At 42.0% G+C, this 22,100-nt stretch overlaps 11 protein-coding genes across 11 annotated transcripts; 5 read left to right on the top strand and 6 right to left on the bottom strand.

Annotated features, from left to right (window-relative positions):
* Positions 1 to 16: 16 nt before the first annotated feature.
* On the bottom strand, positions 17 to 3,317 carry BBOV_III011650 (putative alanyl-tRNA synthetase). Its single transcript, XM_001612235.2, has 4 exons — positions 3,149 to 3,317; positions 501 to 3,024; positions 120 to 465; positions 17 to 84 (listed from the first exon to the last, which is right to left on the bottom strand). The coding sequence occupies exons 1-4, from the start codon at positions 3,274 to 3,276 to the stop codon at positions 32 to 34; spliced, it is 3,051 nt and encodes a 1,016-aa protein (XP_001612285.2). The 5' UTR covers positions 3,277 to 3,317; the 3' UTR covers positions 17 to 31.
* Positions 3,318 to 3,769: 452 nt separating this feature from the next.
* On the top strand, positions 3,770 to 6,369 carry BBOV_III011640 (putative vacuolar protein sorting-associated protein 53). Its single transcript, XM_001612234.2, has 5 exons — positions 3,770 to 4,888; positions 4,924 to 5,388; positions 5,423 to 5,755; positions 5,791 to 6,126; positions 6,160 to 6,369. The coding sequence occupies exons 1-5, from the start codon at positions 4,126 to 4,128 to the stop codon at positions 6,327 to 6,329; spliced, it is 2,067 nt and encodes a 688-aa protein (XP_001612284.1). The 5' UTR covers positions 3,770 to 4,125; the 3' UTR covers positions 6,330 to 6,369.
* Positions 6,337 to 7,535, bottom strand: BBOV_III011630 (uncharacterized protein). The gene has a single exon (XM_001612233.2). It carries the CDS (start codon positions 7,513 to 7,515, stop codon positions 6,361 to 6,363), a length of 1,155 nt encoding a protein of 384 aa, XP_001612283.1. The 5' UTR covers positions 7,516 to 7,535; the 3' UTR covers positions 6,337 to 6,360.
* A 175-nt stretch (positions 7,536 to 7,710) lies between these two features.
* Positions 7,711 to 9,333, bottom strand: BBOV_III011620 (DWNN domain family protein). Its single transcript, XM_001612232.2, has one exon. The coding sequence runs from the start codon at positions 9,311 to 9,313 to the stop codon at positions 7,736 to 7,738; it is 1,578 nt and encodes a 525-aa protein (XP_001612282.1). The 5' UTR covers positions 9,314 to 9,333; the 3' UTR covers positions 7,711 to 7,735.
* A 174-nt stretch (positions 9,334 to 9,507) lies between these two features.
* On the top strand, positions 9,508 to 11,170 carry BBOV_III011610 (RNA pseudouridylate synthase family protein). The gene has a single exon (XM_001612231.2). It carries the CDS (start codon positions 9,634 to 9,636, stop codon positions 11,128 to 11,130), a length of 1,497 nt encoding a protein of 498 aa, XP_001612281.2. The 5' UTR covers positions 9,508 to 9,633; the 3' UTR covers positions 11,131 to 11,170.
* Positions 11,171 to 11,201: 31 nt separating this feature from the next.
* On the top strand, positions 11,202 to 13,270 carry BBOV_III011600 (Transcriptional repressor TCF25 family protein). Its single transcript, XM_001612230.2, has 6 exons — positions 11,202 to 11,543; positions 11,578 to 11,710; positions 11,748 to 11,949; positions 11,984 to 12,116; positions 12,184 to 12,294; positions 12,330 to 13,270. The coding sequence occupies exons 1-6, from the start codon at positions 11,262 to 11,264 to the stop codon at positions 13,173 to 13,175; spliced, it is 1,707 nt and encodes a 568-aa protein (XP_001612280.1). The 5' UTR covers positions 11,202 to 11,261; the 3' UTR covers positions 13,176 to 13,270.
* Positions 13,271 to 13,540: 270 nt separating this feature from the next.
* On the bottom strand, positions 13,541 to 14,904 carry BBOV_III011590 (uncharacterized protein). Its single transcript, XM_001612229.2, has one exon. The coding sequence runs from the start codon at positions 14,862 to 14,864 to the stop codon at positions 13,566 to 13,568; it is 1,299 nt and encodes a 432-aa protein (XP_001612279.1). The 5' UTR covers positions 14,865 to 14,904; the 3' UTR covers positions 13,541 to 13,565.
* Positions 14,905 to 15,484: 580 nt separating this feature from the next.
* On the bottom strand, positions 15,485 to 16,860 carry BBOV_III011580 (putative integral membrane protein). Its single transcript, XM_001612228.2, has one exon. It carries the CDS (start codon positions 16,838 to 16,840, stop codon positions 15,515 to 15,517), a length of 1,326 nt encoding a protein of 441 aa, XP_001612278.1. The 5' UTR covers positions 16,841 to 16,860; the 3' UTR covers positions 15,485 to 15,514.
* Positions 16,861 to 17,261: 401 nt separating this feature from the next.
* On the bottom strand, positions 17,262 to 18,923 carry BBOV_III011570 (Di-sulfide bridge nucleocytoplasmic transport domain family protein). Its single transcript, XM_001612227.2, has one exon. It carries the CDS (start codon positions 18,886 to 18,888, stop codon positions 17,287 to 17,289), a length of 1,602 nt encoding a protein of 533 aa, XP_001612277.1. The 5' UTR covers positions 18,889 to 18,923; the 3' UTR covers positions 17,262 to 17,286.
* Positions 18,924 to 19,529: 606 nt separating this feature from the next.
* BBOV_III011560 (26S proteasome regulatory subunit family protein) lies at positions 19,530 to 21,309 on the top strand. Its single transcript, XM_001612226.2, has 7 exons — positions 19,530 to 19,669; positions 19,790 to 20,104; positions 20,140 to 20,244; positions 20,278 to 20,559; positions 20,623 to 20,976; positions 21,012 to 21,151; positions 21,187 to 21,309. The coding sequence occupies exons 1-7, from the start codon at positions 19,550 to 19,552 to the stop codon at positions 21,293 to 21,295; spliced, it is 1,425 nt and encodes a 474-aa protein (XP_001612276.1). The 5' UTR covers positions 19,530 to 19,549; the 3' UTR covers positions 21,296 to 21,309.
* A 93-nt stretch (positions 21,310 to 21,402) lies between these two features.
* On the top strand, positions 21,403 to 22,092 carry BBOV_III011550 (putative translation initiation factor eIF-1A). Its single transcript, XM_001612225.2, has 4 exons — positions 21,403 to 21,458; positions 21,524 to 21,607; positions 21,642 to 21,726; positions 21,763 to 22,092. The coding sequence occupies exons 1-4, from the start codon at positions 21,443 to 21,445 to the stop codon at positions 22,040 to 22,042; spliced, it is 465 nt and encodes a 154-aa protein (XP_001612275.1). The 5' UTR covers positions 21,403 to 21,442; the 3' UTR covers positions 22,043 to 22,092.
* Positions 22,093 to 22,100: the final 8 nt, after the last annotated feature.

Here is a 22,100-nt window from a genome sequence, read left to right as displayed (position 1 = left end):
ATAAATACTAAATTAGCTATGTTGTGCACGTCTATTCAGATTCCACGGTCCAACTTGCATTGGTAGCCGACCCTCTCGCGATATCTGCGCTAAATGTAACACTAAAACAGCTTAATTACCTTGTTGGTACCCAAGACTAATTGCAGCTTCCTTTGCCAGTGCGATGGCATCGAGGCCTGTTCCTGCAGGCACTACACATCGGCATGATACACACGTGGAATCACGATTCTTGGATGTGATCAAAATTGCCATTTTCGGTAACGCTTTGGATAGTGTCTGTGCGAACAGATTTACCGATTTGACGTCACCTTCTAGGTCGTTAGCATCCATCTTGATCATGTCTACTGTTCCGAGGGTCACCTTTGCCGAACCGAAGTCGCCTGCCTTGAACTTATTGACATATTCCGTAGACATGTTTTTAGCAATAACTCCAAGACGTTTCTGGTGTACCTTTCCAGCTTCGACCTGGTGACGATATAATCCATGTTATATGGACCTACCTGCTGGTTAATCAAGGTGTCAAACTTGTTCTTCAAATCACGTCTCCCAAGCAGTGGTAGTAATTTCTCGCTTTGCATCTGGAATCGTAGTGCAGTCAGTCTCTTCATATTATCGTTGGCCTGCTGTGCCATGGTAGCCGTGTCCATTCCATCACTGAATTTATATAGCTCGGATTCCAAGGTTTCCAACTGCTGCCAGTAGGACGCCAGAATAGCCTTTGAATCCTCGCTCTTTTCGTTTGTGGCAAGTGTCAAGCGGCGTACACCTTTTGATACACTTTCCTCGCCCACTATGATGGCGCTCTTGAGTACTCCAGTAAATGGCACATGTGTCCCTCCGCATATTTCCACTGAGTATGCTTTGCCGTCTATCGGTTGGCCATCTTTGGTCATTGCAACCACTCTCACCACTTCTGGGTATACATCGGTGAAGTTGGCTCTAATACCAGGTATTTCTACGGCATCTTTGAAATCTATTTCCCTGACTTCTATTTTCCAGTTAGCGTCTATAATCTCTTGCATTCGGTCTTCAATGCGCTGCAATGTTTCATCAGGCATCTGCTTATTTGCTGCAATATCGAACTTAAGCTTTTCCTCATCTAATTGCGATCCTTTCTGGTACGACTGTTCATCGTACACTTCTCTAAGGACAAAGTTGAGCAAATGGGTTCCCGTGTGGTTGCAGGCTACCTTAACACGTCGTTTATAATCTACTTTAGCTTTTACCCTTGCACCTGGCATGGCGTTACCTTCGTGGTAGACGCAAAAGTGGAACACCATTCCAGCCATTTTGAGTACCTTCATGACGTTGAATGGTCCTAAAGTTCCTACATCCCATATTTGCCCTCCGGATTCCGCATAGAACGGTGTCCTGTCCAATACCAAGACGAACACATCTCCTTCGGTAAGTGGCTTATTCAATCCTGACAGGGACCATTGGGCTAGTACCTCAACGTCGTACTCTAGGTCTACATCATAGGCTTCTGCAAAACCGTGGTACTTCAGTGAGTCATCAGTCACTCGGCCACCGATAGAGTTTGAAATAGTTGCCAGGACATCGGCGGACAGCGTAGACAATAGATCGGCCATTCCTTGCTCTACTGGGTCGTCACTCTTGCAGAGCTTCTTTTCGGATAGTTGTTGATGGCGTTTAAAATGCTCATTGAAGCCATCAATATCTACATCTAGACCCATTTCTCGTGCCATAAGTTGGGTCAAGTCCGGTGGGAAACCAAATGAACTGTAGAGCAGGAAGGCGTCTGCACCACTGACAACTAGGTCCTTGCTATTTTCAGTACCTGCCTGTAGTTTTGCTACCATTTTGCGGAATCGATCGCAGCCTTTATCCAGAGTTTCCAGGAACAAGACTTCTTCGTTATGGATGGTGGCAGCGATCTTGTCATTATTATTCTGTATTTCTGGGAAGGCTACACCAAGGGATGCCACAACGCAATCTACCAGCTTGGACATGAAAGGCCCCGATGAGCCCAAGTGCTCCTTCCCGTACCGCACTGCCCTTCTGAGTATACGCCTAAGAACATATCCTCTTCCGTCGTTCGATGGTTCCACACCATCTGCAATAGCGACAGTGAGACACCTTGCATGATCTGCTACAACACGGTATGCAACATCTATCATTGAATCAGATCCACCATACGGCGGTAGGTGTGGCATCAACTTGTTAACGTATGCAAAAATATCGGTAAATAGGTCACCATCATAGTTGCTGTTACTTGATTTCAGTACTGCACAGACACGCTCCAGTCCCATACCAGTATCCACGCATGGCCTCGGGAGCAACTCTACGCTACCATCACTTTTACGGTTATATTGCATAAACACTAAATTCCACAATTCAACCACCATGGGATCGTCAGCATTTACTAAACTGGCTGCATCGCGACCTCCAATATGGTCGTAGTGTATTTCGGAACACGGTCCACAAGGCCCAGTATCAGCCATCTCCCAGAAGTTATCCTTCATACCAAATGGCAATATTCTGGACGCCGGCAAGTGGCGTAGCCACAGGTCACGTGCTTCTTCATCTGGGCCACAATTTGGCAATTTAGGGTCCCCTCCGAAGTATGTGACATATAGCCTAGATTTGTCTAGTTTGTAAACTTCAGTCATTAGTTCCCATGCCATATCGATAGCTTCTTTCTTGAAGTAATCACCAAAGCTCCAATTACCCAGCATTTCAAAAAATGTGTGATGGTAGCTGTCACGACCAACATCATCTAGATCGTTGTGTTTACCACCTGCTCGGATACACTTTTGACTATTGCAAACACGTCGCAATCGTCCATATTCAGTTGATTGATCAGCTTTACCCGTAATAATGTCTTTGAATTGGTTCATACCAGCATTGGCGAACAAGAGAGTCGGATCGTTGTGCGGAAGTACCGGTGAACTTTTCCAGAAGACGTGTCCATGCTTCTCAAAATGCCGTATAAACTCACTTCTAACCCAACCACTCGAATTAACTATAAATTCCGAACTGCCGGGGTTAGTACCGGCCTGTTCACTACCAACTGCCATTTTTGAAGGCACACAGTTATATAGATGCGTCTGTTGGAATGATATACAAAATCTCATTAGACCTTACCTTCGTTGAGTGGTGTATATTATTTGAAAAAATGCCTGAAAACGCTTGTCTGCGGATAAAAGCGTCGTATGGACGTCGCGTGACCCCGGGCCGCGGAGTTAGGGCAGCGATTCTCGCTACTAGGGGGTCCAATGCAGTTGCCCAGAGTAGAATAATCCCTCCGGCGTACATACAGTTGGTATACTAAGTGCCACGAGGTCAATATTCAATGTGCATCCCCCATTTGATCTCTACACATTAAGGTCCAGCTAATAATTCTGTTTTGTCTATGTACTTCACTGGATATTAATTACTAGTTACCTATTGATTTTATGTATAATCTCAATTCTATATTTCAGATGTTATACTAACAAATTGATACTATATACACATCGTTGACCAATTACTACGACGCAGCTTAGATTCTTTGTTACTTAGACAAGTAATACTTTCTTCGTAATGGTATCTTGAGTTTTTATATAGCCTTTAAGGTGTTAAGCCATCTATTACCTTTGTTACACTTACACTGGAAAGTAACATCACATGAGCTCTATAACACCTTAACATGGTCGCACATTATACCCCAATATGACACATTATATTATATGTTATATATCGTGCCTATGTGATATAGTTGGATGTTCCCTAGTGACACTGGCGCGGGAACCGGACGGTCATTTGGGACCTCTCTGGCTGACAAGGTGTATGTGTTAGCTGGGTTTATGTCTATAATAGGTTTAATTTCAATGTGGTTTTTATATATAACGGCGAAGGACGCAGGTGTACTTAGGAATCGATCACGGTTGTTATTTGCTGCTCTGGGCACGTTTGCAATCTCACATGTTGCTGCCTATAAGGCTTCTACAGCAGCTGATACTGGACTTAACGTGGCCGAATTACTGCTACATTATGTGTTAGTGCTATCAGTGCTTTATATATCCTGTTTCATTACTATTATTCCAGAGTAATAATTGTCTATTTTCGTAGGACAGTGACGTTACATATGCATTGGAGCTATAGATTCTGTATTCATTTGCCGAAATGGAGGGCATCATAGCTAAACCGGGTTATGATTTGGAGAAGTTCATTGACAATCCAATTGATTTCTTGAACGAGCACTTTGTCGATGAATCTAGCATCGGTGGGCTTGATGCTTTGATAGTGGAGGTAAATGAGGAAATACGTCGTCAAGACAGGAAACTTTTGGACGTAGTGAAGGAGAAGGCCATTAGCGGCGAGCTTGCTCATGAGCGTTTCGAGAAGCTCCAATGCGCCACTAACGACCTGATTGCCAAGATGGCTGAGATACAGGTACCTACTATGCGCGGTGAGCAGTCTCTTAAGTTACTGACTGCTGACATCCGTGCTTTGAATCGTGCCAAGTCCAATATTTGCAAGACCATTACCCATCTTAAGCGGATACTAATGTTGTCTACTATGCTCGACTCGCTACGTGAGCGTGCTAAAATTCGGAAATATGACGAGACCGCTGGTCTTGCCTTAGTAGTTCGTGAGCTTTATCAGTTAGTATCGCCTCTTCGTGAGGCATCGCCAGTGGTTAGACTGTTAACTAAGTGTAACAGTATTTTGGACGACTTGAAGCAGCAGATAGTTGAGGACATTGAGGGAATTATGGGCATTGGCACCACTCAGAGCAACTTACAGGTAGACGTAGAGCTCCATGACATTTGTAAGTGTGCTGACTCTATAGACGACAGCGTCCGCAAGCAAATAGCCACTAAATACGCAAATTACGTTAGGCGTGGTTATGAAAAGGCATTTTCAAGTTCGTTTGATCTGAAGGGTAGGTCGTAGTCATTCCTCTTTATATTCCATCAGTTTTGGAGAACATATCAGAGCGTTTTGCTTGGCTCAGGCGCACGATTAACGAGTTTGATGAGAAGTATAGTTCTGACGTTCCTGAGCACTGGGACATTCAAGCCAGTGGTGCTTGGGCTTTCCTTGACTGTTGTAAGAACCAGGTGGTAGCATCACTTACAAATGCTCCCAATGCCATTGAGGCCAGTGTTATTCTCACTACTTTACTTCGGTGTAAGGAGTTTGAGCAGGAGTTGGAGTACCGGATAAGTAATTACGTTACCGAGTCGCAGAAGGTCAATCGTCCTTCTGTTGAGTACCCCGAGGTGGTACCAGCGGAATCCGACTCGGACATTCGTAAGGAGCCCAGGAAGTCCTTGAAGGGTGCTCTCAGTCGGTGCTTTGAGAACCATCTGGGTTCATGGGTATCCAGTGAGGAGGTACAGCTTGAGGAGTTGTACAACAGGATCATATCGTCCAAAGAAGGTACGTCAAGCCTGAGTATTATATATATGACTAGATGCTGTGATAATGCTTGTTCTTCGGTCGGCTAAGGAATTATTTTCGGCCATTAGTGTCAGGCTAAAGGCGGTGCTTGCAGTTAGTTGCGAGCAGACGTTATTTGAGATGAGTATGGTTTTCCGTCGTATAATTGGTAAATATCAATCTCATTTACAAGGTCGTGCTTCTAGCATCGAGAAGGGTGCCACATTGACCACTCTGGCTAAACAAGGTGGTTATATTATTGCCACTTGCGACTACGCAACTGAGATGATAGAGCATCTCTATGACGAGATACAGGAGGCCATTGTCCCGGCGTATAAGGAACAGATTAACTTCACGAAGGAGAAAGGTGGGCCTTTATGTCAACTCCACAAAGTTTCTCAGAGAAAATAAATGCTACCAAAGCTTCTGTTGTTAAGCGTCTGGTTGACGAGAGTTGTAAATTCTCTCCCATTACGCCTAACATTGTGGCGCCGTTAAAGAAGCTTGAGTTGCGTGTGATGGATGTGATTAAGACTACTATTGAGCATCTTCCTCCGGGTTACCTCCAATATATGACTAATAAGGTTACTCGCGGTGCGATGGCTCATCTTAAGGAGACTATATTTTCCCTAGACAACGCCACTGAAGGCTATTGCCAGCAACTGTTGTTGGACTCATATAGCCTTCAGAAATTGCTTCTGGAATCGGTAAAAGCTCTTGTGGACCCATTACCACTTGGTAGGTATTTTTATAGCTTTTCATATTCCAAAGGCTACGTTGAGACAACTACTGCTGAGATGAACAAGCTTCAGGCTTTGTTGAAGGTGCTCAATTCACCTGATGCGTCTTTGGGAGTTTTCGATGCCCTGTTGATTGAGAACGGCGGATGCTGTACCAGGGAGGAATTGGACCAGATTGTATCGATACATCGCAAGAGATGAACACCGAATTTCGTGATAAAATGTATAGATATTAAAAATGTTTAAATCCAAGGCGCTTAGACAGACTCTGTCTGGCTCTAGCACGTTCTGCATCGTATTGGTGCTTCTCGGCGAATCTGCGTCCGATATCGCGGTCTAGTCCACCGCCAAACTGCATGATCTGCCGCTTCACATCGGTGGGATTAATAGCTATTGTCTTTAGTAGTCCTATTAGATGCAGTAATTCATTGTCACTCTCGTCACCGTCGAACTCGCGTACCAGGATAGCATTATCTTCTTGTAGCATGCATGCCACTCTATCGTGATCTAGCAGTATAACGCGATTTAGGTCACGTCCCAACTTGCTAAGGTCCTTGATATATGACCCTTTGAACTTGGTGCATCGGTCTCTGTGTATACACCCTATAACTGGTAGTCCCCAACGGTTGGCAACATCTGTAGCTACGGGGTATGAGTCGTCAGACCATACCACAATTTCGTAATAATTTATCAATTCCCGAAAGAACCGATCTGCATAAGGCCTCTTTTTAAGTTGCCACCCAGTTCTACGGTCATATTCTAGCTTGGCTACAACCTTGTCAAGGTCAACCACTAACGTGGGTAGATTTGGTGGGTAGTTAAGGTCTTCAATATCTGGCAATAGTGGCCCGTCATCATTTACAAACATTCCATTTAACTTCTCTATTATGCGATCCATACCACGTTCTAATGTTGCCATTATAGTTTCGTCCTTTTCCCGGAATCCAGCGAAACAGTATCCGGCTAGTACCATGGAGGCACAGCCGAATATACCCATTGGTAATGGATTTTTGCGATCAGCATTGGTTTGAGTGTCAGAGTCGTTTGTGTTACCCGAGTTAGACTCAGTCTTAGTGCCGGGTTGACTAGCAGTGCCATTGCCTTCGGTCTTCTGCTCCGTAGTACTCGATTCAGCAGTTGCATTACTAGTGCTATACCTAGCACATGATTCCATGAGTCCATAAAAGTTCATTTCACGTGGCTGTGAATTAGACCTAGCACATGTGCGCCCGTAAAGACGTGCATTGTAAGAATCACGGGATGAAGTACTGTAACCGGCTATGTTAAGACTATATAACCCCGTGTGGCCAATTTTAGCTGGGATATAATTGCTATTTAGTAGCTTTAACGACGGCCTAAAGGTGTAAATGCCACGGAAGGTCGCCATGGCACTGTCTTGTTCAACCCCGGGGTAATAACTAAACACAAATTTAAAAATAAAGCCCTGCGATTACACCTGGTGGAGCGATAGAATCTATTTATGGATACCGTGTCGATAGACGGCATTAGCCCCGATGTGTCACGGGCAGGAATCCCCAGCGCCCTTCTATGGCTACTGTAACTGTCTAATTTACTACAATGTGCTGCTGCAGCTGATACACATTTATTTATTGTTCCTGTTTGACTGTAGCATTATCAACAGTAGCGATATCATATTCCACATGGCGATTCCACGTGTTTGTGTATGCCTTCTCTAGCAGGCTCTCACCCTCCTCGGGTGGAAACTGGTTTACTATAAGTTCTGTAAACTGCTGGAGGAACCCTTCCTTTGCAGCTCTTTGCAAATACCTTAGTTTTAGGAATTGTGATTCACTTAGCAGTGGCATTATTGCTGCATAGCCAAGATATGGGTTTCCCGTATCAATATCAGCGTCATTCCCATTGGTTAATACATTACCATGTTTATCTATATACATCGGACTTGGTCCTTCTGGGAATGCTAGTTCCAGCCAGTTTTTATTGTTGTTTTCAACTTTCGTCATGAGCCCTTCAGATTGTATGCCAAAAATAGCTTCAAATGCGGCATCGAACGCTTTCCGTTTAAGCCCTACTTCAATGCTAACTTCGCTGCGATACCTCCACATCACGTCGTTGGTACTATTAAGTGCCACTGGGCTAAATCGCTTGGCACCAAAATAGGTAAACAATGGTTGGCGTCGTGCTGGGATTAGTAGTGGCTCGGTATTGTTATGCAGCCACATGAACTTCCTGGCGGTGTGTGCTCTCGCTAACTTGATGAATTCCAGATTTGTGCGATCTTCCTGCAACGGTCGTACAACTCCCATGGCACTGAATGAAGTGCCACCACCAACGTACGACACTACAATAACCGATATATCTTTATAGGTGTTGGATGTAGCTTCACTTTGGGCATCTCCCTTGGGTGCAAGGAGGCTGTCTATATGTATCGGTAGGAGCATATGCTCCCGCATAGCCTCTAGCAACGTATTGTCCACGCACAGCAAGAAGTGTTTTGGGATTACCATTGCCACGGTGCTGGCACTGCCAGCTTCATTGGTTTCGGAGCCGCTTGTCGCTGTGTTTAACGACGGTATGTCGAACTTGCTGTAGTCCAGTTCAAGTAGCACTGATGCCATCTGTCGATTATGTATGAAGCATGAAACCAGCCCACGTTTACAGAATGGGCATGGTTTATGTTCAGATAATGTATATAAGATGTTATCTACGTCATCTTCATTTTTAATTAAGAAATCCTTAAAATGTGAAACCAAACAGGTGCAGCATCCGCTGTAACCACAGTTAGCGGAACACTTTATAAGGACTGGGTCGTTCATTGGCGATCCGCAGAGCTTGCAAATGAGCGATACGGGAAACGGGTGCAAATTAGGTTTTTCCTCTATTACTACACCCTCAAACTGTGTTCTAGCTTCGTGGTAGATAGGCGTTGCTTGCACCCAAGCGACGCGATTCAGCAGAACACGGCTTCCTACGTGTACAACTACATTGTCATCTAACGGTCTTGGTTCTTCCGATGAGTTTTCATCGTATAGAGATACCGTCAGGTTAGTTTTCCTTGTAAAATCCTTGGACAAACTTGTCTCTTGTGCGATTAATATTTTTAGATCGGACACCAGGATCCCTCCAGAGCTATCTAATTGCAGTTCACGCCATATGCGCCGTTCACTGCTGAAACGGTAGAATATTACTCCTCCGGTGCTCACCATATCTGCATAGCAATCAAGTTCGTTAAATCCCGGGAATCCTGTAACTATGTGACCCAAAAGAATTCACAACATCTTATACATTCCATGACTATTGCAATTAAAATAGTTTTCAATCTCTCCTGAGAGTTATGTGCCACGCTGCTGGATCCCTACACATTATATCTATGGATGCCAGATATGGTGGTGTAAGAGCATAATTACCTTTACTGATGTAAAGGTAATACCATTTCATCTAGGTGTATCTGTAGTTCTACAATGTGTACTGTGTTTGGATTTAATTGGACTTGTACAGTGCTGTCTTCTTGGAATGCCATATCTTTATGTCAAACATATCCACGGTGTTAATTTTGTTTGTTCATATCTTTACACTAAAGGAATGTGGTACTTTCAAGACAGTGTTGCGAATTCCAAGTGCCACAATGACGGTCAACGAAGGCAATGACGATGGCTCAGCATTGATACGTAGTCGCCATAAAAGGCAGAAGTTAAGTTCTAGGGCTGATGACAACGCGTTACCATCGATTCCTGGACCCTGTGGTCCTGATTCCTCTGATACAAACGTGAAACGTGGCAATCAAATATACTACTTCAAGGATGGGTTCAGGATAGTATTGCCATACAACCACGTCTATGAGAGCTACACCAAGGGGAGATGGTTTAAACGCAGGTTATATGATGTACTTCGTGCAGAGTTTGCAGCTTTTACTGATGAATATATAAAACATGCCTGTGTTCATGGGTTGATTAAAGTATATGACCGTGAGGGTAATGATTTATATCCGGACCCTGGTGACTATGTCCTGGAGCATATATGTCGTCCTAATGAGAAGATATGGCATTTAGCACTGGTTCATGAGCAAATGGCTCTTGACTCTAGTGTTCGCATTCTCCATGAGGATGATGATTACATCGCAGTATCAAAGCCATCTAGTTTGCCGCTATATCACACTGGTACTTACTATTACAACACGCTAGTCGAGGTCCTGAAGAATGAGGTCTTTAAGGATAGCGCCAGGACCCTATATCCTGTGCACCGGCTAGACAAGCTGACATCGGGTGTCATTATCCTTGCTAAAAGCAGCAAGGCCGCTTCGGAATTTTGCGAGGGTATACGTAACAGCAGATTCCGGAAGGTATACATAGCTCGTGTTAAGGGTGATTTCACCAATGTATTTGGTGACCATGAGTGTATCAGTATAAATGATGGAATAGGTGTTGGCAACGGTAGTGTTGCCTGCTGCCATGGTTTCATGAGATGCGTATCGCACAAGCTCAGTATGCATGAGTTTACTTTAGATGACACGAAGAAGGACGTGAAAGTTGCTGAAACGCGTTTTCGCATGTTATCTTATAACAGTTCCCTGGATGAATCATTGTTGTTATGCTATCCTGTTACTGGTAGGACTCACCAAATAAGGGCTCATCTCAAATACCTTGGTTACCCTATATCCAATGACAAGTGTTACAACGATGGCGAGTTATCATCGAGTGTGGAATACTTCAAGCCATTACCTATAGTCCATTGGGAGGTTAATGAGCAGGGCCACTGGGTACTCCCTGAACTGGGATTCATATCACCAGAGCCTGCCAATGTCAACCATGCAAGTGCAAAACACCACATAGGACTCAATAAGGTAGTTGATGGCGTTCACGTGAGTCCTACTGGCATATTCCTCCATGCCTTGCGGTACGTATGGGATGGTAGAATCTCGGTATCCGATGACCCTCCACTTTGGGTCAAGGACTTTGACCTGGATACTTCCAGGGTGTCCATAGGCGATCTAGACCTTTGGTTAGACACTGTCACTGGCAAGTAGCACTGATGTGTTGAAGGCGACTATGGAGTGTCGCGTAACCATTACTTACCCTAGCACTATACACATCAACACTTATACACATTAGATCCTAGTATACAACAACGGCACATATCGCTTTTTATTGGCATACCATGTCTACTAGGCAGATTCGTCGCTTATTGCGCGAGCGCGAGAAGAAGGATGATGCTGACGACTCTGTGCCTATCACATCTCCAATAGTTCAGGTCAACAGGCCGAAGTCTAGCTTTGCTGCATATCGGGAGTTAGTGGATTCTTCGGAGGATAGCAGTAGTGATACGCAATCTGCCGATGAAGACTCCGCATCAGAGAACAGTGATGAACTCGATAGTGAACAAGAATATCGAGATAATGTTACAATAGCTCTGAATGACGATACCCTGGAATCCGATTCGGTATGTTAATGTTTCTTAGTGTAACGTTATCCAGGATAGCGACGATGCCCTATTGGAGTCGTTTATCGCTAAGCAACCAAAGCCAGTAGACATTGATTCTCATGGAGAGACTAATAAGCTAGACTGCTTACGAATTGACCCTAGATCATTTCGCATTCCTGGGTTACGTAAGTCTATTGCAACTAACTTGACTATATTCTACAGAAATGGATACTCGTTCCAGTGCTAGGATGCGATTATCGAAGGGTATGATTGGGTCATTACAAAGTCGCAATTGGTTGGTTCCTGGTATTCCTCCAAAGGTTGCCGACAAGTTGCGTACTATTATCCCGAGGGACATTCGCATAAAGGGCTCAGTTGACGCTAAAACAAAGCGTGAGCGTTTTGTTGTTGAATTTAGTGACCGGTAGGCCGCATTGTTCTGGAACTAATATTCTTAGCTATAAGAACGTCCAGGAGATGTGTTTAATGGCCGTGGACAGTCAGGACCCTGGATTGTTACGACGCATCTTGGATGCCAACCCGCAGCACATTGAGGTGTTGCTGCGCGCCAGCTGCATTAGCACTTTACAGGTACGTTGCAACGCTTTAGTATCTGTACCTAGAATAAGAGTATTTCTGTTAGTAACCATAACTTCAGGGTCATCATGAGGACGCCTTTACATTCTTATTCTCGGCTGTTCAGTACATTCAAGCGGCATTTCCACCTAGATTCTCTCCATGGCGTATTGATGAAAGTGGCTTCTCTAATGTATGTTTATTGCCCAGTGGTATATAGGTGCATAGGTATGGCTACCAAGCACTGTTAACAGCAATTTGATTGTGTATCGTCTTTTGATACTCTATATGATATCCCTTGAGCGCCAAGGTCAGTGGGAAGTATCCCTGGCTATTTGTAAATTACTCCTGCTTCTGGACTTCCCAAGTGATATATCACATGCACTGTTACATATTGATATGTATATTATGAACACTTCTGGTATTGGTCTATATCCATTTTCCGTTGCCTATGCCAGGGCATTGGAATATAGCGTCCCGCTTCATTGGATATTACCCAACTTTGCCTTTGGTGTTGCTATGGACTATGCAACCAAGGAGAAAGTGGATACAATCGAGATTCCTGCAACGGACTCTGACTTACAAATGATAAAGCAGTTTCTAACACTCGAAGAAAGTAAACTTGGGGTTAGATTCCATCCTGGTGAGCAGGATACGGAACAATACGGCTCCAGACGCGCTCAGTTGTATCTTCTGAGAGCAATTTTGCAGTATCCGGGTATTATATCACTGCTAAGCAAGGAACCCTTCGCGTCGGAATTGGCTGTATACACTCATACGGAACCGTTCATTACTTGGTGCAGTGATGTCTATAAGAGTGACACAATGCTCTTGAAATGCTACTTGAAGAAAACATGCGACATATGGCGCAACGAGTCTCTATTCCTTCTCAACCAAACGGCAAATTTAATCGTAGATATATATCGCACGGAGGATGGTGCTGGCATATTAGACGCATTTCGCGATTTGTGGCTATCATTCAGGTTAGACATAAAGCTTCCATTTGATACGGAAGACATCATAGTGGCTGAGTTTGATCTTGCATCACATAGTCTACCTATTGCCTTGCAGTGAGTTATATACTGTGTGACATCCTAATAACAATTGGATTCTACCTAGGTACTATTGTATTTCGTTTGTCATATAAGGATAGTCACCATTTCTGGCAACTGATTTACGTACTCTATATAACCCATGTAAACACTTAATTGACATTTACTGGTAAAATTAGTGATGTAATTTTTATAGTGAAAGTATGAATGGGTTTCCCTAGGAGTTCCTAGGTAATGCTTGAGTTGTGAAGTACTTTCTAGGTGTCAACATTAATCTCTTGTATGTGCCGGCTACATATCGCACCTGGTAGTCTATATGTCTTGTCTAGATGTCCTGGTGTTATACGATTTGATAACTCTAGACTCACAGTACCCATTTGACAGTAGTAAGCACCTTAGCTGACCTGAAGTTTTAAGTTTTGATGGCACCGCTAATAGCACTGCCAGGTACAAGGGGTTCAACTCGTATGTTGTATAGATGATCGAGAATTGCTTCTGGGCGTAGTTGGGTAAAATCGATGTATGATACTGGTTTTTCTACATTTCTAAGCTTATACAGCTTCAGGTCATGTTTGTACATTGGGTTTTCAATGGTACTTCCAGGTAGCTCCTTACGGGCGTGTACTACGACATATTGCATACTGTTTGTTACATGTTCGAATACTTCTACATAAGTGACAAATTCGTCATCTACTGGTGTATATAGGGTACATTTATTTATTCCATCTACAACTGTAACTGATACATATGCCGGATTCTTGATAGGTATAATGCTATGTTGCGAATAGAACCAATTTCCCTTTTTTAGTTTGCTTAGTATTATTATTTCTGGTGCGTGGACTACTATATCGGATATATCGATGGTAATAGTTGTGCTTCTGTCTTTTAAAGGAGGCAGATGCACGTCTAGGTATGATGTCGGATAAGTGTTTATATTTCTTGGTCGGAATATACCATCTTCATTTTTAGGTATCCTGACGGTGTATAAAGTGTCGTAGCTACAATCCATTGAGAACGTGTAGAAGTTGGCTGTTTTATGGAATCCATATATATTGGCTATGAGTGCTGATTTTGGCATTCCTTCAGGAGTTGGTTCATTATCCACGCTAGTTATGGGCGATATATGGAATTCACCATCGCCGAACCAATAACGGCTTTCTGTTTTATACCGGTAGTCTCCTTTAAAATTGCACAGTAGGTACCAATACAGCGGTCTGTGTCCCTTATACGTTGTGTAAGTATCTATTGCTGTATGCCAGTCTTTTAGATACATATCGATACCCACTTTCATTGGTCCTGCAACGAATACCATTTTATCATGACGATCCACTCTTTCGAAATACCCATCACGTTTAGCAAAGTAGTGTCGTTGTATTAGTCTTTTAACTTCTTCTCCAGCGTATATAACTCCTACAATGACTTCTAGATCGCGTCTATACTCTTCTATGAAAATGTCTGCCAGGTCACCACAATCAGCTCTCGTTGATATTATGTAGTACCCGTCGTATAGTATATCCTTTGCATACTCAGCTGTTGTGCGTAGCATTTTATATTTGCCTCCATTGCTGAATGATCCGTGGTATACTTTAATATTCTCGTGAAATTCCTTTTTGTATAGATCCACTGTGGTACTTGGCTGCTGTCCCATGCAGGGCTTGAGTGTTAACCCTAGTGACACTAGTGTTGTGAATACCAACGTTTGTATTAACATTTTGCATTGACAGTAATTTGGCTATTATAGGATTAATAACGCAACCAAAGATTGTATGTGAATCTTTTCATTGGATATTTATATCAATAATTGCTAATAGGAAAACATGCAGTTTGCCTATTGTATTTCTTGTTTTTTTATAAAAATAAATTAAAATTAATCTTTTATTTTTAGGTACCGCTTGTAATCTATGTTTAATGTAATCCTTAACGAAAAGGCATCTAAATTGACTAAATTTATGTACTGTGTCAAGTGATAAGTTATTATGTATCGACATTACATTGGATTCCATAATGCGTTTATATCTCCATCTTTTTAGTATGATTCAACTATGGTTGAGCATATTTTTTAGATATTAACTTAGAAACATGCAATGTTTGGTTAAACATAATAAATTCCTAGTATCACAGAATTTGCTAGATATAGAATTCACTAAGACAGTTATTCCATAATACCCGCTCATGCATTCAAACATAATACCAAACAATTACTGAAATTCCATTGTATCGAGGCAATGTATAATTCAATAGTATTGCTATGTAAATCAGTATATACTTACTTTGTAGTATATAACATTTAAAAAATAGAAGTTATGTTGTAGGATTTTGTGATGAGCTATTGTTACTATATGAATATCTATATCGCAGTGCTTATGGCTCTATAAGCTGCTGTTGGTTCGTGGCGATATCTATTATCTCGTCACTATCGATGGTCTCGCAAGTAGTTATTCTAGTGTCTATGTTATAGAGCATATCCATGTATTCTTCCAACCAGATGTCGTTGATATCCTTGTATGCTACAATTTCTCTGTTTGGATAGCGCAAGTATAATTTTTTATGTTCAGTATAATTTCTATTTTCTTTTTCGTGTAAAGGCTTTACATTTCTGATATGTACTAGTACATATCTCCATCCATGTTTTACGTGGTCAAATATCTCGACATGGGTAACGTACTCATTATCTTGTGTCACATATAATGTTTGAACTCCTGCAGTCACCTGTTTTACAGTGGTATAAGTATGGTGCCTAATTGGTGCAACAGCGTATTGTGTATATAGCCATAGCCCTCTCTTTAGGTTGGCCAATATGACTACATCTGGTGTTACGTTGTCTATATTAGATATATCTATGTCGATTGTAATATCGTTGCTTATATCGGATAGTTCCCAGAGCAATTGGAAATACAATGACGTACTAAAGATATAATCCGGTCTAAATATACCGTCTATCACGGGTGGTATCGTCATAGACAGTGCTTTACTTTGTATACCATAAGATATAGTTAGCCACAACGACTCTCCACCTGGTTCATAGAGCACGTTTGTGCAATGGGAAATTATAAATGTCATTTTCCCGCTTCTATCTAATGGGTCATAGCATACATTTGTGATCGGTGATATGTAATAATCCTCTGATTTCCCCTTCAACAAGTGGATTGGGATTCCATCTTCTGTCAATTTTCCGGCATTAATGCTCCACGAGAAGATGTTAGTAGTATCATTGATTTTTTCTCTAACAACAAATGGGTGCAATTGATCCGAAACCACATCGACATTGAGGAAGACTTTACTACCTATGTGCATAGACCTTAGTCGATTACTTGCTTTACGGTGACCACTACCGTCCGTTATAAAATAGTTCTGCACTGCTTGATCGTTGTTCCCTATTAGCATGATGGTAATTACTATTAGACAGATGCTACTATTTTGGAATGTTTGTACGAATACATCTCTTGGTTCGCAATCCATTAGTCTAATATTTTTAAGCAGGTTGCCATTATAATAGACATTAGTTATCATGGATACGTATGAGTGAAACATTCGGTATATGCCGTTAGTACCATAGGTTCCGCTGTGCATAATTATGTCTGGTGATACCACGGGTTTAAATATATCGAGCATACACCCAGAGACCGCTGCTATATACCAAATAATTGATATGGCGCAGATTAAAACTTTTTTGCTTAGAATTGCCATTTTTATATGATGAATAATTACAGGATAAAATGCAACAAATGACGTGAAAACGGAATACTATGGACGCTGCATATAAATTATGATAAAGCAGAAAATGCCTGCTGCGGCCATTCTTATCATCATTCATACTCAACGTGTTCACATATTCCAAAAAATTGTTAATGAATATAACTTGTTTATAAGTACTAGATATGGATTTTACGTAGATTTTGTAATATTGCTACTTCATCTATAATAAAATCAGGGAGCATAGGGTACTGTATGGTAACAACATATGGAACCACAGTAGATCCATTACCTGTGTATGGTAACTGATACATAATCCATGTAGTGTTATAACATAGTCATTAGCAACGAATTGTTCATTGCCATAGTGATCACTGTTACTCAAAAAACATTAGGAAAAAATTGTATTGAATTAAATTCTGTGCTTACCCTGTTTTGATCTACTCTTGATCAACCCATGGTGATGTAAATCTTCTTTTCCATGCACTGGTACGTCCATGCTTGGTTGACCAACTACCTGACCCATCATGGTCATCATGGTAATAGGTCATTGCTGATGGGCGGTATCCCCCTGAATAGCAGCTTGGGCTTACATATGGGTAGCTGCCCATGATAAGGTAATTTGGTTGCAAATATGGATTTTGCATCGCTTGCAACATCTGTTGTTGGGATAGAATACTACCGTTTGGGAGTACATCCGAGCCATCCGATGGCTGTCTGTTTCTGGTAAACAATCTTCTGAACCATCCCGGGTTAGAGGGTCGTGATGACATTGACAGTGCACAGTTACTGCCTACGAAAAACGCTAAAAAAGTAATCACTACAATTCCAACCGTGCGTGCATCTAACTGGGATACAAACTTGTTTATAACACCGCCCAGTACTTCTGCTGATAAAAAAGATGCATCATCGTACAGAATTGCATCCTTGTACATACAAGTTTCCCATTCACGGCATTGTTGTTCCAATGCCGGTATATTAACAGTTCTACATCTGTTTTTCTTGTATAGTTCTTGGCACATCATAGCTTCTGCTTTGACCATTTGTCTTCTTTTTTCAAGTCCATTTGCTATATCCTTGCCAATGGCCATGATGAATACGAATCCAATATACAGTATCACCGAGGTGACTGCAACGTTAAAGAACGCTCTAACCCATCCGTTGAATATTTCGGGTGACATGATGCGATAGTCTCCATTGTCATTCTGTTTAATATTGGAGAGTGCAATTTGCGATGGGTCGATTCTTCCTAATCCCGTTATTCCATAGCCGGGAGAGTATCTACGTGGCGCATAATCATATTTATGCCTATAATCAGGGTACAATTCCCTTCGTCTCCTACTGGATTCTGTTGATTGATTAGAGACTGAGCCGGCAACTGATGGTGGTTTATAATGTGCCGATCTTGTATTTGCGATATGATCCAGTGCATCGTTGATATCTTCGAATTCACATGGTGTTCCTCCATCTGCATCCAGATCAATTACCTTGTTGTATACGGCTTTGCCCTTGACTATAGACCTTAATGTAGCTTTAGCTCCTTTCCCTCTGAAGAAGTTAAGTAAAAATCCAGTTTGTGGTGTTTGCAATTCATTTTTCGATATCTTAGATGCTTGTCCGTTATTATCCCGTTCACCATCTTCCCCGGAATACAATTTCGCGGTTGGGTTATTGTTCATATTCTCATATTTCTTTGACATATGTAATGCATTGAATTGTTCAATGTCTTCGTTATTTATATATTCGTTGTCTATGTCTTGATGTGTATTACCATGGATATCATCTGCTGGTTGCTGTGGTATATGGTATTCGCTATCCATGGGTTCATCTTTATCGACCTTTACCTTTATGTTAGTCCCTACAAACAGGATATCATCATCAGATTGATCTTGTTCCGCTGCTTTTCCTGAAGGACTACGACATCCATTGGCATAGCCATCATCCCTGGATGGGTTCTTACCATTACTTGCGATGCTTAAGGCACTCAAATCCGCCAAAGTGTCACCCACATCGGGGTTCTTATTATATCTAGTTTTACCCATGCTTATGTTATGTACACCTCAGAAGGTCTTGTTATTAACCGACTTTTATGGAATACGGCACTCATCAGACGAGACACCCTACCATCAGTGAAATTAATTCTTTTGCAGCTACTGATTTTCCACAGAATCTAATAAATAATATAAAGTGGCAAGCAATCATAACGTCGTTTGATGTGTGTTGTGTCGTTTTTTTGATTAGTCCTCTAATCTAGAATTTAAAGCCACTAAATAAATCTGTATCAATACACAACATGAAAATCAGATTTAACACTGATTTAATGCTGATAATCTGTAGTAACACCTAGCAAAGCAGATGTGTTCTGTTCCTATCTACTTTGGATTCTCATTGTTTGTTACGGGGCACTATATAATGATTATGCAATATAACTGCTATTGTAGTGATTCCGAGTTAATTATGATACGCATTTCCAGTTTGTGTTACCGGTCATAGGTCATAACAAGTCTAGGGTTCCTGTGTTCCATTCCTTATGACCTATGCGCTATATTAGTTACGTAATAGTGTAGTAATATAAATATACAATATCTACTTAATGTGTCTTGTTTAAAAACTTGTTTCATCATTTGATGTGTAGTGGGTACTCTAGTGTATAGTGTCCTGGGCAAGTGTCACTTTTTTTGTTATATATTATTTCTATTCAATATGGAAGACAATACGGCAGAGTTCCTTTCGACGGAGGCTACTTTTCGTGATGAGCCTATGGTGGAGGACCTTTCAGACTTGTCGTCGAAGACTCTGGCTATTGTGGAATCTATGCTAAAGGTTGGTTTACATTAAGTTATCTCATTGGTGTATAATGTATATGTGTTGTTGTGTACAGCATTCCTAATTTATATACATTATCTCACCTTCGTGATGGACATTAATGACATACATCTCCAGGGCACCCAAAACCGTGACATTGAGTTTCTTAAGACAGTTTTGCTTGAGCTCATGCTTGTTGAGAAGCGTTGCCGCATAGCTCGTGACGGTGTATCCAATTCGCGTATGTGCAACTTCATTCTACAGTTACTGTATGACATTGGTGATTACCCCAATGTGATATACTATCTGGTCCTCCTTTCTCGTAAGCGTGGCCAGTTGAAGGCTACTATCACATCTATGGTGAATTACGCTAAGAAGTGGATATCTGAGATCTTTGACATGGAAGTAAAGATGAATTTGATCAACACGTTGATCCACATAACTCAGGGCAAGGTTGGTTTATACCACTGTGTATATAAGTAATCCAGATGTTCCTCGAGGTTCAACGTGCTGATCTGGCCTATACCCTAGCTAAGATCAAGGAGGAGAGTGGCCAGATTGAGGAGGCAGCAAATATAATGCACAACACAGAGGTAAGTCTTTTGTGTTGATTTAATATCTGTTAGGTGGAAACATTTGGCATATTGCCTAAGAAGGAGAAGGTGCGTTACTTACTGGAGCAGATGCGTCTTCATTTACTTAATAACGACTACCTTCGTTTTTACATTGCTAGTAACAAGATAGACGACCGCGTTCTTGATAATGACGGCTTCGAGGAGCACAAGATGACTTATTATGAGTACATGGTTCACTATCATCTCCATTCTAAGGATTACTTCGAGGTGGCCAAAGCATATCGTCAGCGTTTGGATTGTACCATTAAGCTGGATCTTAACGACTGGCTTTCGGTAGGTGTACTCAATAGGGTAGTTTAGATTCTATGGCGTGATACCCCCTTGATAACATCTCAGGACCTTGAGTCTGTTGTTATATTCCTCATGATTTCTGCGATATCTGAGGAAACTATCAAGTACCGCATGGACTTTTTGGCATCGGAGGAGAAGCGTTTAAGGGAAACTCCGGTACTATCATCGCTATTCAAGGAGTTGTTATCTGACAATATGATTCCATTCCCACTTGCTGCTGACCTGGCCACTGTAATAAACTCCCATGTTATATTTACGGACCAGCGGTACCCTGGAGGTGCTGAGCGTCTATCGACGCTTGCTGATCGTGTGATTCAGCATAACATTATGGTAGCCAGCAAGTTTTACACTACTCTTCAGGTAACTCGTCTTTCGGAGCTTACAAACACGACTTGCGACGTAGGTGTAATTACATGTTTTGCGAAATACTGCAGAAACTGGAGGAGGAGATATCGGCCATGGTCCATGCCAAGACGATTTATGCTAAAATAGACCGTCCTGCTGGATTGATTCGTTTTGGTGAGCGCAAGGACTCGGATACGTTATTACTTTCATGGTCGACTGATATCGCAAAGTAGGTGGTTACTCTATATCCGTTATTATGTCTAGTCTCATGGGTCTTGTTGACCAATGTTCGCGTTTGGTTCAGAAGGAGAAGATGATCCACGAGGCCCGTCTTAAGCAGGTTGAGCTTGAGAAAAACTTAACTGAGGGGTGAACTATGTTAACATAATGTAATAGTTTGTATGTATTTCCATATTGCGTCCATCCCCCACGTCGAGCCTTGGTCCTTGTTGATCGCCTTTCATTAACATTTACGCTGCACCCTCATTGAAATAATATTCAGTGACCTTTTAGAGTCACAATGCCAAAGAATAAGGGTTGGTTATGTCGTTGCTATATATGTCGATGGGCTGTTTGTGATTCCAGCTTTAATAATTCGTAGGTAAGGGTGGTAAGAACCGCCGTCGTGGTAAGAATGACAATGACGGTGAGAAGCGTGAGTTAGTTTTTAAGATGGAGGACCAGGGTTAGTTTTCGTTTTGTGTTATAGATGTAAACAGAGTACGCTCAAGTTCTCCGTATGCTTGGCAATGGTCGTCTTGAGGCTTATTGTTTTGATGGAAACAAGCGTCTATGTCACATTAGGTATGTACTCTAGAGTCTGGCCTCAGTTTTTGACAGGGGTAAGATGCGCAAGAGGGTATGGGTTAACGCGGGTGATATCATTTTGGTCTCCTTGCGTGACTATCAGGACAGCAAGGCTGATGTAATCGCAAAATACACTGCCGATGAGGCTAGATCCCTTAAGGCTTACGGTGAGTTACCGGAGTCCACTAAGATCACTGAGACTGATCTTTATGATGATGAGGGTGATGGTGGCATTGAATTCCAGGATGAATCATCAGGTTCTGACAGTGAGGATGACAAGGAGGACGCCAAGTTTGACATTGATGACCTTTGATCTATATGGGTTACAATGTACTGGTACTCCGTATCCATTGTTGTGCTCCATGGCAACA

The sequence above is a fragment of the Babesia bovis genome, chromosome 3, assembly GCF_000165395.2.
Source record: "Babesia bovis T2Bo chromosome 3, whole genome shotgun sequence".
In the NCBI taxonomy this organism is placed as follows: domain Eukaryota; phylum Apicomplexa; class Aconoidasida; order Piroplasmida; family Babesiidae; genus Babesia; species Babesia bovis.
This window is presented reverse-complemented; position numbering and strand designations above follow the sequence as displayed.